General features: G+C 27.3%; 2 protein-coding genes across 5 annotated transcripts in view; both read left to right on the top strand.

The window, feature by feature from the left end:
* Positions 1-13,831, top strand: part of LOC107442800 (calcineurin subunit B type 2) — a 132,399-nt gene that overhangs the window by 12,207 nt on the left and 106,361 nt on the right. The window lies entirely within an intron of this gene.
* Positions 1-13,831, top strand: part of dx (deltex E3 ubiquitin ligase) — a 29,731-nt gene that overhangs the window by 1,002 nt on the left and 14,898 nt on the right. The window contains exons 1-3 of one of the 4 annotated variants that reach the window (XM_087157835.1): positions 5,313-5,938; positions 9,605-9,753; positions 13,275-13,690. In XM_087157835.1, the coding sequence (XP_087013961.1) occupies positions 5,728-5,938; positions 9,605-9,753; positions 13,275-13,690 (776 nt within the window). In that variant the 5' untranslated portion in view covers positions 5,313-5,727. Of the gene's footprint in view, positions 1-5,312; positions 5,939-6,156; positions 6,471-9,604; positions 9,754-13,274; positions 13,691-13,831 lie in introns of those variants that run through there. The other 3 variants (XM_087157837.1, XM_087157838.1, XM_087157836.1) reach the window with 3 other exon arrangements.

Raw genomic sequence — 13,831 nt, 5'->3', positions numbered from 1 at the left:
AATTTCGAAATTAGAGAGCTATTGGGTTGATTTCCTTTAAATTTTGTTACATAAAATTGCCTTTTTTGAAGTGCTATAAACATTTCTGTGCCTTACAATTTAATGTTTTTCAACTGTTATTCAGTAATAAATATTTGTTTAAAAAAAAATAATTCATCAACTGTTTTCATTCTATTGGGACCCTGTTTTCCAGAGTATGGCTACCCCTTTTTATTTGAGTGTCAAAAATTTAGACCTTTTAAGTAAACAGGTTTCCCTCTTTTTCTTTCGCTTTAGATCAAGGATATAAATCTTTGGATCAGAAAGTGTAGATAGATTCCCTTTAGTTTTTTAAACTTGGAAATGTTATGAACGAGATTTAACTTAACAAGTTACTGTTTTATATGACTATCAAAATTGGCAATTTATCCTAAACCGTACAACTAATTAAGCCTAATGAGTTACCTATTTTGTTTCTAGTTATTCTTAATGAATATAATTTACCTATTTCCATTTGTAGTGTATAAAATCATTGAAAAACAGGCTTCAGAGATGAAAATCAATTAAGTCTGCTTTATTATTATTATTTCTTGTTATATACTCAGTGGGTAATTTTAGGAAAATCTTGTTTAAAGAGCTTCAATATTTGTTAAGGAAATTAAGCTAAGATTTCTTAGCCTAAACTTGCCTTGCAGAAGTTTCTTTTTAAATTGTTGAATATTTTAATTTGAGCATATAGTAAAAAGTGAAAAGAGTTCAAGCTATCAAGAGTTGCTTCAAGCTATCTTTAATGTGCAGTGCTCAAAGTCATCCTGAATAACTTTTGATCTAATGATCAGATCTTCACAATCTAGGCTTGTACTTAATGGTTCAAGGGGGTGACTTTAAATATGAGAATTAATTAGTGCAATGTAAATGATATTTTATGTTACGAAATCAGACAATTCTTTGAATTAAACTATGTTTTTGTTTGACGGATTTAGATTTTCGACCTCCAAAATATGGTTCGAATAGTTTGGTTAGAGAGGCTATCCAAAGTTTGGACTTATTGACGTTAATTTTTCTTTTTTGGTATTTCGCCATGTCTCTAGTACTTTTAAGTGAATAGAAAACTTTTTACACACGATAATAAAATTCTTTTATCTAAAGGTAATTCCATGCAAAAATTAAATTTTAGTAAATATTTATTATATTATTTAATAATAGTTGGGAAAAAAGATTAAGGTATACAATTTTTTTACTTCATTTGAAAGTATGTAAGTTTGCATGGCAAATTCCAAAAATCGGAAGCGAAATCGGTTTAATAGTTAATGAGAAATCAAATTTTTAATTAATAACTTCCTTAAAATTTGATTTCTCAGGAGCTGTTAAACTAATTTCGCTCAAACGTAGTATGCCCTGTAAAATTAGATACTTTAAAATGATTTTAAAAATTGTATGCCTTACAATTTAAATTTTTTGATTATTATTTAGAAAAATATTAATAAATAGTTACGATAATTTGTTTTTTCATGGAATTTTCTTGGAATAAGCGAATTTTATAAATGTGTCCAAACATTCTTCAATTAACTTAGAACGTTATCGAGATATGGCGAAATACGCAAAAGGTAAAATTTACATAAATGAGTCCCAAACTTTGGATTGTTCTCCTGACTAATTAATTAGCATCACCCCCCCCCCCAGAACCATTTAAAATTTTTAAGGTGGTCTTGTTTTTTCCCCCCTGCTCTGTAACAGTCTTATTAATATAGATATTTTTCTTCCATTTTATAGATATTTCTTTTACTTAATCATTTGATTAGTTAGATTTTTTATTATTGTTTATCAACTTAGCTTTTTTCGAAAAACATAAAAGAATTCGTGCACATAATAATTTGTACAATGAAATTATAATAAATGTTAATGATCAACCAGTAAAGTTGGAATGTTTTCTCCTACAATAGAAAAAAACATCATGCAAGAAATGAGTTTCAATTAGAAATTTCAAATATATCAGGTTTTAAACAGCTAACATTTGCTCTCCAGTTCTCTAATTGACCCCAAATAAAGTGTATTTTACTTCCCATTTTTTCTTTACATATACAATTACATCTTTGTTGGGTAATGTCATTGTTGATTAAATTTTGTTTTATAATACAAAATAAAAATTTGTGGACAGACTCTTATCATTAAGAGTTTTTTTTTTTTTAAAGGGTACAAAAACTATTTAGAAAATTTCTTTAAAATTCTCGATATCCAAATGTCAATGAACATTTTTAATCTTGAAGTTTTATACAACTTTTGCATATCATGATCATAGTAGTTTATACAGGTTACTAGCTTATTGCTATGCATTAATCAAAGGCACTTTTTTGTCCATAATATATTGCCTGTCTCTCGAACTTCTGGTAAATTTTATTCATAAGTATGAGAAATCTCGCATGACTGAAATTATGAAATATTTCTGAAGTATTCTTTGAGAAATTTGAAAAAATGTCAAAAACTCAAACTCTTCCTTCCGTTATTTTAGGACATTGTAAATTTTACAATTAATTATATATTTTTCTACAATTCTTCGGCATATTGTTTAAATTTTATTGAATATTACCTTTTAATTAATATTACCTTTTAAATTAATTTTTTTAAATTTATTTTCATAATTTGTTCACAAATTATTTGCAAAAGTTTTTTTAATCGCCCTTTTTTTTTATTAATAATTTCATGATAACTACAGAATTTTGAAGTAGACACTCTTCTTGTGATTTATAAATTTTTTTTTAATCAAAGTACTCAAGATTCAAAAAACTCGAAATATTTTCCGTTTGGAGGTAAGTAAATTAGTGTTAAAATTGGACTAAATTTCAAGTATCAATTTTTTAAAGAAGTTAGTATTTTTTTTTATTTTTATTATTACTATATTGTTCAATTTATTTTAAAATGATATTTTATGAAGAAAAAAAAAGGACATAAATTCTACAGAAGAAAAAAAAGTTGCTCTGAACCAGGCTTCGTAGTTGTCCTGATGATTTTTCTGATAAAAAATAAATTGTCCTTAATTGTATTGGTTTTTAGCTTTTTGTCCTAATATTTGTGTATGTTCAGAACATCCTAGTTTATAAAAATACAATATATATGTATAAATATTTTTATGTAGAAGAGTTAGAGAATCGAAAGATTTGGATTTTTGATCCAACATCTTTCAATTTTAATTAATAATTTTAGTAGAAATTTCAAAAAGAAACTCGATTAACACATTTTTATTTATTATTTTCTGCAAATACAGGAAAAAATCTTTGATGGAGTTTTGTAGGTGTACAATTTCAGATTCGACTCTATCATGTGATTTTTTTTAAGAAAAAAGATCGATTCCAATTAACATTCCAGTAATCATATCAAATTGTTTAATTATAAATTGAGGGATTGTCTATTAAAATTCTAAAATTATTATTACACAAGAATGCTTTTTAAAACTATTATAAGCTATCATCAGTATTGATTAAATTGTGCTGGACACTTTAAACTTTCCGTTCTAAACAAAGTAGTAATGGAATTAAAAATAGCATGATTTATTATTCTTTAGCCATAAAATTTTCTTTTCTAACAATTAAAGTAGAGCAAATTATACTTTTTAGTTTGCCGTTTTTTTAAAAGGCATGGTATATATTAGGAGAGGGCAATTTTTTTTCTTTTCTTTTTCCTGATATTTTTTCTTTTCTTTTTTGAAAAATGAAGAAAAAAAATCGAAATTTGTGGGTACAATTATTTTGTGTTATCACTTTATGAACACTCTCAATCTCGCAGATTCCATCCTAAAATTTTATTTCGTGTCTCGCCAAATCTTAAGCTATCAACTTTTCTATTGGCACTTACCTGATTAATAGGTTCCTATGCAGCCTGGTATGAAGAAAGCTTTTTTTTTTTTAGCAAAAAAGATTTTTATCAATAAAATCTTTTCGAAAAATATTTTATTTTTATCCATTTTTTTTATTTTGGTATCAAAGAATTTTTTAATCAGGCCTTTTAATGATTATGCCTCTTTTAAATATAGAGGAAACCTGATTTTGCGTTTTCCGTCGGACAAGCGCATGCACAAATGAGCGAAGCGAGCAAACGTAAAAAATCGGAGTATTTTAAAATCTTTTATCTTAACTAAAGTTTTTACAGAAAAAAAAAGTAAAATCATATTACGTATGTTGCTGAGAAATTGGATTATCTTTATTAATCAACTCTTAATCAGTCAAAAAAATATATTAATATAAATCAGGATATATAGTACTAAAAACTATTTTATTGCCCCTCAATATTTTCAGATCTCCATGATAAGATCAAATAACGAGGTACAGAACCTGTGTTAAAGTTCATTGTGTTCCACTTTTTGTTACAATTTAACTAAACATTTTTTATAATTTCATAAAACAAGCATTGGAAAATGACTCCATTTTTAATTTTACGATAATTTTGAATATATAATCACTCGGGGGCCTCTTTTGGTGGAATCACCCTGCAGGATTACAATAATTAAGTGCACAATTAAAGAAAGAGTAACATCTTAAAAATTATTGTATGCAATTTTCCAAACTCAGCTATTAAATATCAATTTTTTTTTATTAATTTTTTTTTGAAAGAATTTTAAAAAAATCAAAACTTTATTAATTTTGAATTTTTAGATTACAGATTGTCTAAAAATCAGTATTTACTAAATAGCAGGTTCAGAGATTACTATTCCATACATAAATTAACAAACATAAATGGTTTTATTAATCGATAAATTGATGATTTTTAATAATGATCAAATAATAATTTGTGTACCTTCACATGGGTAAAATAAATCTTTATTTTTTTGAAAAATAGATGATTCTGTTGATATTTTTTAAATTTAACTTTATAATGAATTGTAAGTTATTATCAACGCTTTTTATTATTTGAATTTTGAAACAGAGCTTCAAAAAAATTCCAAATGCAAATATAACTAAATAATAAAAAAAAGACAATTTTAATAATTTTAAATTGTAGAAATTCACTCAAAACAATAAAACTTAATAACACTATAGAACTTTATAAAGTCCTTGATATGTTATTAATTAAAATGTTATAAAAATAAAGAATGAGAATAAATGAAAATACGAGGAAAGATCGACCGAAAATGTAAATCGAAATGCAAACAGATAAATTGTTCCAGATCGTTCGTAATGTCATTTTATCAATTGAACTCAAAACTTGACGAACTTTTCCTTAGAAATACAACCGAACCTTATTTTTATCAGTAATTTTCTATTTAAAATTTTCCTAAGGCTCTTTCTCTTCTCTAAGAAAAAAAAAATTCTCACTTCAATTTTGGGGTTTACAAGCAGGGACAAAGCTTTTTTTTTAATTGATCTGATTTGAAAATTTGTTTCCTCAATATCGTCTATTTTCTGGCTGGAATATGTGCCCTTCCTAGTACACCCTATCAAAACATTTCAAATTAAAAGTTATGTTTTGAATCTTATAAATCCGAATGACTCATAATCTTAAATCTGTTTTATGAGAAGTTTCATTTCACTTTTCCTCCATTTTTTTTCTTCCAAACCTTCAGTCACGCTACGGATTGGTAGATAGTGACGCAATCGTGATCAAGTGGAAACCTGTTCCCTCATTGAAATCGGGTTCTTTCACACTATTTGTATTGCAGAATAAGTCCGAAGGTTTTGTTGACTCGATTTTATTTTTACGATCATTGTTATTAATGTAATTTTGAAAGTTTCAGAGAACTTAAATTGTAAATAAATAATGTCCGTTAATAGTGGTGATTGGAAATTTGTGGTATGGGAGCGAAACAATAAAACTGGGAAGTGGGTTCCTTTTTCGGCGGAAATCTCACAATTTTTAGAGACGAGTTATAAAAAAAAGTTAAATACTGTATCATTAGGAGATATAGATGAAGCTTTAAAAATATATACAGTCGATTTAGAAGATATGATTCAAGTTTCTGAAAAAACAGGTTAGATTTTTTTGTGTATTGTCTTAGCGGGACAAATTTGTTTTTATCTCTTTAAAAGATACAATTTGTAGTAATAATATAAGTAACTAATTAGATTAGTTTCAAAATAACTAAATTAATTTTAAAACGAAATAAAAAAGCAAGTAGAAGAATAGAAAACGAGAATGCATATATTATTTCTTATATTCTGGCAATCGTAAAATATTAATAACTGAATTTCTTGAATCGAATATGTTTGTGCTAATACAGGATATCTAAATTAAAATCATGTCGCGTATTTTATCTATTGCGAAACAGTTTTGATAAGCTACTTCATGTTCTGATAAGGCTGTCTATCTTAGGAGTCAATTTGATTCTATTTTCATGAAATTGGAAAAGTAGTAAGAAGTAAAAGAAATTTCACATCGTTGATATAATTGGCGATGTTATTTTGCCAGTCAAGTTCGTCTCACATACATTTAAGCTTTGTCGTTCCGTTACAAATTTATTGAAAAAATATTTTACGGGCTACTTATTATTATTGAAATCATGAGTACGATATCTAAACCTTTCACGAAAGATCTTTATTTAAAAAAAAAAATTGTTTATTATTATAGCCAATTAATAACCTTCTATGAAAGAATTTTAAAATCAAATCAAATGTTTCATTAGCAAATTATTATTGTATACTTACAAGATTATTCATATTTATGCACTTTAACGAATGCATATATAAGTTAAGGGTTAAAAAAAAATTGTTAAATTGTAAAAATATTATAAGAAATATAGATTTTTCCCTGGTTTTTTATTATATAGTTTAAAATTATTTGGATTAAATTTGAAACGTTTATTTTTATTATTACTAATATATGTTTACCTTATAAACAAAAGAAAAATTTTATTTTAATCTAATAAAAACTGGATAATTAAGTACTCTATGATCTCCAAAATTTAGTTTATATTGATAAACTGTTAGTTGCTTATCATCTGGAATGCTAAAGTTTTAACTAGTGCTAGTACAAGTGACAATTTTATTTATACAAGCTCAATAATAATAAAATGACTCACAACCAAACATTTTCCTGACTTCCTTCAGGAGTAATATGCGCTACTGGTTTATATTTTATGTTTAGTAAAAATTTAAATTTTACTTGGAAAAAAGTGCTTTTTAAAATTTTATTTTATTATTTACACAAGCTGAATAATTTTACATTAGCATGTACACCAACTTATACCGTTAACAATTAAAATGAAGTTAAAATAATTAAGAAGTATTTACAATACAAAAGCCTATTAAATGATATACTTTAAAGAATGCTTTATAATTATAATTTATTATCTTTAATCTCAGTTTAAAAAAATTTAGTTTTGAAAGAAGTATTAATAATATTTTTTGTAATATTCTATTAATTTTTTTGGTCTTTAAGATGTTTTTTTTATTAATTATTACTATTTTATCCTATCATTATGGTTTGTGTGTACCGTTATTAATTGATAATTATTCATTCTTTTGTAATATATTGCACAATGTTCTATTAAAATTGTTAAAAAATTTGATAATTAAAGTAGAATAAATAAATGTGGCTTAAAATAGAAATGTATTAAATGTTTTCGGCTGCCAATGTCACTTTGTTCAAGATTTTGTCAACTATTTAAATCAACTGAAGGGGAATTAAATATGTATTGTGTGGGACAAAGTTAAGTTAGGAATGCATTTTGTATAGTCGAGCTTTCATACTTTTTTCTTTTCTTTTTTTTGTCGGTGCCATTTTGTACTTACAAATTATCTAGATTTTTATTTATCTTTGTCTGAGTTTTTTTTTATTTAATTGATATTTTACTTAATATTAGCAGGTTTAGCTTCTCTGCTATGAATATAAATTTAGCTATTGTATGAAAAATTAAATGAAAATTATAATCGTTATTTAATGTCAATTATTTATTAATTACTTTTTTTAAATATTAATATATCCTATCACAAATAGTTAAAGAATTTTGTTTTTGAATATTTATTACACTTTTGTATACATAGAACAATTTTCTGAATTAAATGCACCTAGGCTGTGAAAATTTAGTTTTGTGTTCCCTGGACCCCATTTAAAAAATCTTGTGCACACCTATAATAAGAAATAAACAATGGCATGTTAATAAAGGTTTAATTTCAGAAGAAATAGGCACTAATAAAGCAAGTGGAAGTTATTATTTTAAAATGTACTATGATAAGTTATTGGTTATTGCAATTACATAAATTTTCAGGCTTGTGTGCTCAAAATAGACTTATAAACCTTCTTCAAGTAGAAAAGGACAGATAGCACAATAGGAGAGACAGCGCCAAGTAGTACTGCCTTGTGTCCTTCCGTAAATTATGATAATTACAATGTTTTCAAGCTCTTTTTTAAACATATTGTTAAAATAATTACCTAAAAACTTTTAAAAATGTGTATAACAAAAATTTGAGATGCTTAAAGGCTCTATTATTCTATCTATCTTTCCATCAACTTTTTTATAGTGCTTTTAATTAAATATTCTTATTAATACATTAAAAATAATTTTCTCCCTTGAAATTGAGGTGATAATTTGAAGCTAATTTAGTAACTTGATAAACTGATAAATCAGAACATCTCACTTTTAGAATTAAAAATGGGGGAAGGTAAAAGAATAGAAATTAGAGATAGTAGAACATGAAGTTAATTCTGCCTGATGATGGGAGATAAGAAGTATTTCTTGAAACATATAGTTGTCTATGTATAGTGTTTTAAGGTTTTTTTTAATAAATATCTATATAGAATTAATTTAGAAATTTCTATTTACAGCTTTAAAATTCGGAAATATACCTAATCTAATAAAACTAACTCATCATCATCATTATAGTTGGCCAAACAGCCCAATGTGGGCCAATGCCTTCCTAATAAAACTAACTACTGAATAAAAAAATATCAGTATAGTTTGGTAGCTTGTTGTCTATCAGTATAGTTTGCATTCAATTTACCAATATTGTGGGTATTGTTATGTAAGTTTAATAAATTTTATTTGTTGCCATTTTTTAAGGCAGATTTGACAGATTCTAAACAAATAACTTAATTGTTATTTTTCTTCTTCTAATTATCAGAGATGATTGTGCTCTGGAAAAAGGCGGATTTCTGGATTTTTCTCTAACCGCGATCCGGAAATTCAAGGTCCAGAAGTTTCTAGAAGTCATCGATCACATTTATGTATACAAATTCTTTTATATTTTATTTAAAAACATTAGAACTAGAATTTATACCTGGCATCTCTTTCATTTGTAAATATTTTTTCTGGTGAAGTAATAAATGTGATTGAAGATAAAAATAAGCTTGATCATAATTATTAATTTTAATTATGCTTTATATAATTTATTTAGAATTTCATGTTGTGAAAATATCAATCATTTAAATTTAGAAAGACATTAATTTTTTGAAATTCATCATTAATGATTTTACTCGAGCAATTTTCAGGATTTTTGAGTTGCGCTCACAGTCACCTCTGAATTCAGCTCCCTTTTTCTCAAAATCTAATTTTTTTACTATTAAAAATTTTTATCCAATTTATTTATTTGTGTACTAATTATTTCCTGTATATTTAAATAAGTATAATTTCACTGACTTATTTTTTAAAATTTATTTCTTAGAACTTTTTAATTATTTATTTATCTTTCTAATAATTCAGGTACAAAATCAAAAGTGAGGAGGCACTTATGTTCTACCATTGATTCTCTTCTTAATGGTTTCACATGGCAGTGGTCAGGTAATGACAAAGACAACTGGCACTCATATGACATTGATGTGAATAATTATATTGAAAATGCTTTCCAAAAGGTTTGTTGAATATTATTTATTTTCTCTACCTTTCAGGGAACATGGAACCAGGGAGGGCAGACATTCACATCATATAAATAAAGGGACATAACCCCTTCTAAGTAAGAAATGTATATATTACTCCCCCCCCCCCTCTTGAGAAACTTCCGTGGTCACTGCTACTTTGTGACATTATCATCAACTATTTTTTAAAAAGAAAATAATAAAAAAAAAAATATAATTATATTTTCAACCAAAGTTATCTCCAGACCTATTTTTTTCCAGCTTCTACTTGCAATTAAAAGTAATGTTATCAGCATAAGCTCTGTAGGAATTTCGAACCTTTTTCCATTTTAGGTAGCATTAGAGTGTAACAAGAAAACTTTTTTCCAAGTCCAAAGTGCTTAGAGATTTTTTTTCAAACAAAAAGAATAGAAATACCTTGAGGGAGTTAATTTAGAACAGAATCCGTTGCTCAGATCTGAAGAATTATTTTAGACAAAATTGCTTTATACAGTAGTTATAGATTATTGCATTTATGTATGTAAATTTTTGGTAAATGTGATAAAGTATTCGACTTTTTAAATAAAAATAAGGAAATAAAGGAGCGTTTTAAAAAATAATGAGGGATATTTCCCATAGTCAATTCTACTGTTATAAAGTGGAATAAATAATGGGAGTGGTTTCAGAAACTGGTGAAAAGGAATTGATTGCATTCAGATACAAACTTAAGTCACAATTCAATTCAAAAATAGAAAAGATAAATGTCTGAAAAATTCATTTCAAGAAGCCCTCATTATATATATACAATTTCGAATGTAACAAAGCAAAATAAATTTCACCATATTCTTTCATTGCTGGACTTTTAATCAAATTTCCTATTAGCATGGTAGGGTATATTGCAGGGGTGGGTTGGCCAAGCTCCTACATAGTCGAGCCATTTTTCAAAATTCGAAATTTTTCGCGAGCCGCAATTAAATATGTATTTAAAACATATGCAAAAAAGGTATTAAATTTTTTTTTTACTATATTTATTTTTTTTACTATATTTTTTTTAATTATATTTATTGAAAACATATAAGTAGAAGAACAAAATATGTGTATTGAATTTAAAATTAACCACATTTATTTTAATTCTCATGATAATTCTTTAAAATTTAGTGAATAATTGGTGACAGCACTACTCATTAGTTTTTTTAAATGCTGGTTAGTTAATACTGATGGGTGTTTGGATTTCACGAATTTTAAAGTGGAATAAAATTATTCATATAAGTACGCTGTTCCGAATATTGAAATAATTTGACAAGCAGCCTTTTTTAATTCAGGATACTTCGATTCTGGTACGAATTTCCTAAATTCAGTAATCGACATCGACTTATATTTCAATTGTAGATCTTGATCTTCTTTTTCATCTCTATTAATTCTAATGCTCCAGGTGCTTTTTGTGTCATAATTATATTGGAAATGGAAAACTCTCCTTGAATTGAACAATGTTGCACTTAGTCTTTCATATTTGTTCTTAGTAGTTTAAAAGACATTTTGAAACACATACGGAAAGATAATAATTTTTAAAAATATAATAGCACAAAAATAAAACAGAAACTTGGGTACATTTATCGAGAGCCACAATTAATCCTTCAAAGAGCCGCAGGTTTGCCACCCCTGGTATATTGGACAAGCTAAACATGCCCTTAAAATTAATTTTGAATTAAAGAACATGAAATGCATGTACAAAATCAGGATATTAAATTATTTTCCCTTGCTCTCCAAAGAAAGAATTCTAATCATAGGTTTGAGTTTTCTCCTGCTAAAATCATTCAACTGTGATCTTCATCTACCAAGCTTGATTTCTGGTATTCATTCCATACTTTGAACAATCTTTAAATTTAGTTCATGTTTTTTTTAGTATCTTATCCTTTCTCAGTGTTTGGAAATCTGTTCTAATTAAAAAAAAATTTTTTACCCAGTAGGTTTCAGCCAAACCTCTTCACACCTACTTCATATCTCCCTTCTTTTATTATCTTGTTCAAGTTTGTTCCCCTGTCTCTACCAGTTAAAACACTTTGCTTGTGTTTATCTCTTTACTTTTCTTTGCCATTTCGTGTTTAGACACTGGGATAGATTCTGTTTATTGAACTGAAATTATAGTATGCCTATTTCAGCTGATTTGAAGCTGAGTGTCAGTACACAGGGTTGGAACTGGAAAATACAGGGAATTTAAAAAATCATCTAAAAAAACAGGAAAAAGGCAGGTTATTTAATTTTTTCTTCACACACTGGAAAAATACAAGAAATTTTGTTTCTTATTGTCGTCTTTTAAGAATGGTGACTACTTAATGTGTAATCTACGGGATATTGAAGGATGATATTCCAACTATGCTAAACTATTTCATTTTCTATAGCATTGTTTAAGTATGTTCAGCTTTTCCTTTTTTTTCTCTTAAGTTTTTCCAGCAATTAAAACTAGTACAGTTAGCCCAATATAGCTTACACAAGAGTGCAGTAACTGTGTTTCCTCTCAATATACTGTGTGTAACATGGTGTATAGCGTTTTTAAAAAGTGCTTAAAGGTGCTTATTTTTGTTTTTTAAAAGCTTTTGAAGTGCTTTTTTCATTGGGTGTTTTTAAAAAGTGCTTAATTTTCCCTTTTCGAAAATGAGAATTTTTTTTCTTTTCCGTCTCGATTATCACCATGTATTATGCAAAAGCGTGCTTTTCGCGTTGTTCTGTTCAATGTTTTCACAATTCATTCAACCACAATCTATTCCGACATACCGTCGGTCCACAGCGTATGAAAGCGCCAATAATTTTACATGTTTGATGAAACACTAGCGAGTCTGCGTGTACGTCAACTGAGCTGGGGTTCAGTGAGATTATTGCACTCTCATGTGCAACTCTGCATTTTGCAAGATACTCTCAATTTCAGGTTTCATTTTCCACCCTCTGATATTGAACTAAAAAATCTCTTGATCATTTTATAATGGCTAATATAATCATACCTGCCAACTCTTCCGGATTTTCCGGAAGATTTTGTTTTCATATTTAAAGTGCTAGTAAATATATACTATTTTTTCTTTTATAAACTTAATTTTTGAATGATTTTGATCACCACTATTCTTACAAAAATTGAGCACATATATTAATATGCTTACTATCATGGTTGTCAACTTAAGTTTGCTCATATACAACGTATTTGTTTGATTAAAATTGAAGTTTTAATTCCATTTTAATAACACTGGGAAAAATGATAATGGAAGGGATTAAAAGTTGGCAGGTATGTATAATAAAGAAAGGCATCCTTTTTCAGAAACTAGTTATTTTATCATGATCATGTAAAGTCTTTGAAAATTATTTTACATTTTGTTAATGTACATAGTGCTTAAAAATGTTTTTTGAGTGCTTTAAAAGGTGCTTATTTTTTGTTGAAAGATTTGGCTATGCACCCTGTATAATATGTGCACTGCAGGAGAAACAAAGGGAATTTTTTTTCAAGATTTGAGTGTCAACCTTGGTCTACAAACTGCTCTTTTTTTTCATTGCAGGGAATGAAAAGTGTAGCTCTCAAGAAAACATTTCGAGGTTATAACTACGAAATTGATCTTGCAAAAATGCTTCAGATAAACAAACAAACAAAGCGAAAACGTTCCATTCGTCGCCAACAAAATGTTTCGCCTTATCCCGTAGAGCAGTGTTTGGATAGCTCTCCAAATACTGAACCTGAACCGGATCAAGTGGCAGTTGAATATGCCTATCTTGCCCAAGAAGTCCCTGGCACATCTGCATTGGTTGACCAGCTTAATAGTTATGTACGAAGTGTCACTATGGACATTGTGCCCTCTGTGATGGCCAGTGAAAGTCCAGGTCTTCCTCAACCACCTGAAAGAAAAAAAAAGAAAAAACGTAACTCTACAGAAGTGTCAGTTGATAATAATGCTGTGGTAACTGGAAATTTATCTGTGTAAGTTATTGCATCTATCTGTTAATATCTCTCTATACTTTGAAGTTGTTAATTTTTTCTATGTTTTTTTTCATTTAGCAATTATAGCGTTATGTTTGTCTTCTAACCCGATGGCAGAATTTTTTAGAGATATCTGCGGCA

Source organism: Parasteatoda tepidariorum, chromosome 2 (genome assembly GCF_982258835.1).
Source record: "Parasteatoda tepidariorum strain Cologne lab strain chromosome 2, Ptep-v5.0, whole genome shotgun sequence".
Classification (NCBI taxonomy): Eukaryota; Metazoa; Arthropoda; class Arachnida; order Araneae; family Theridiidae; genus Parasteatoda; species Parasteatoda tepidariorum.
Note: the sequence above shows the minus strand (reverse complement) of the source record. Positions and strands in the feature narration are given on the sequence as shown.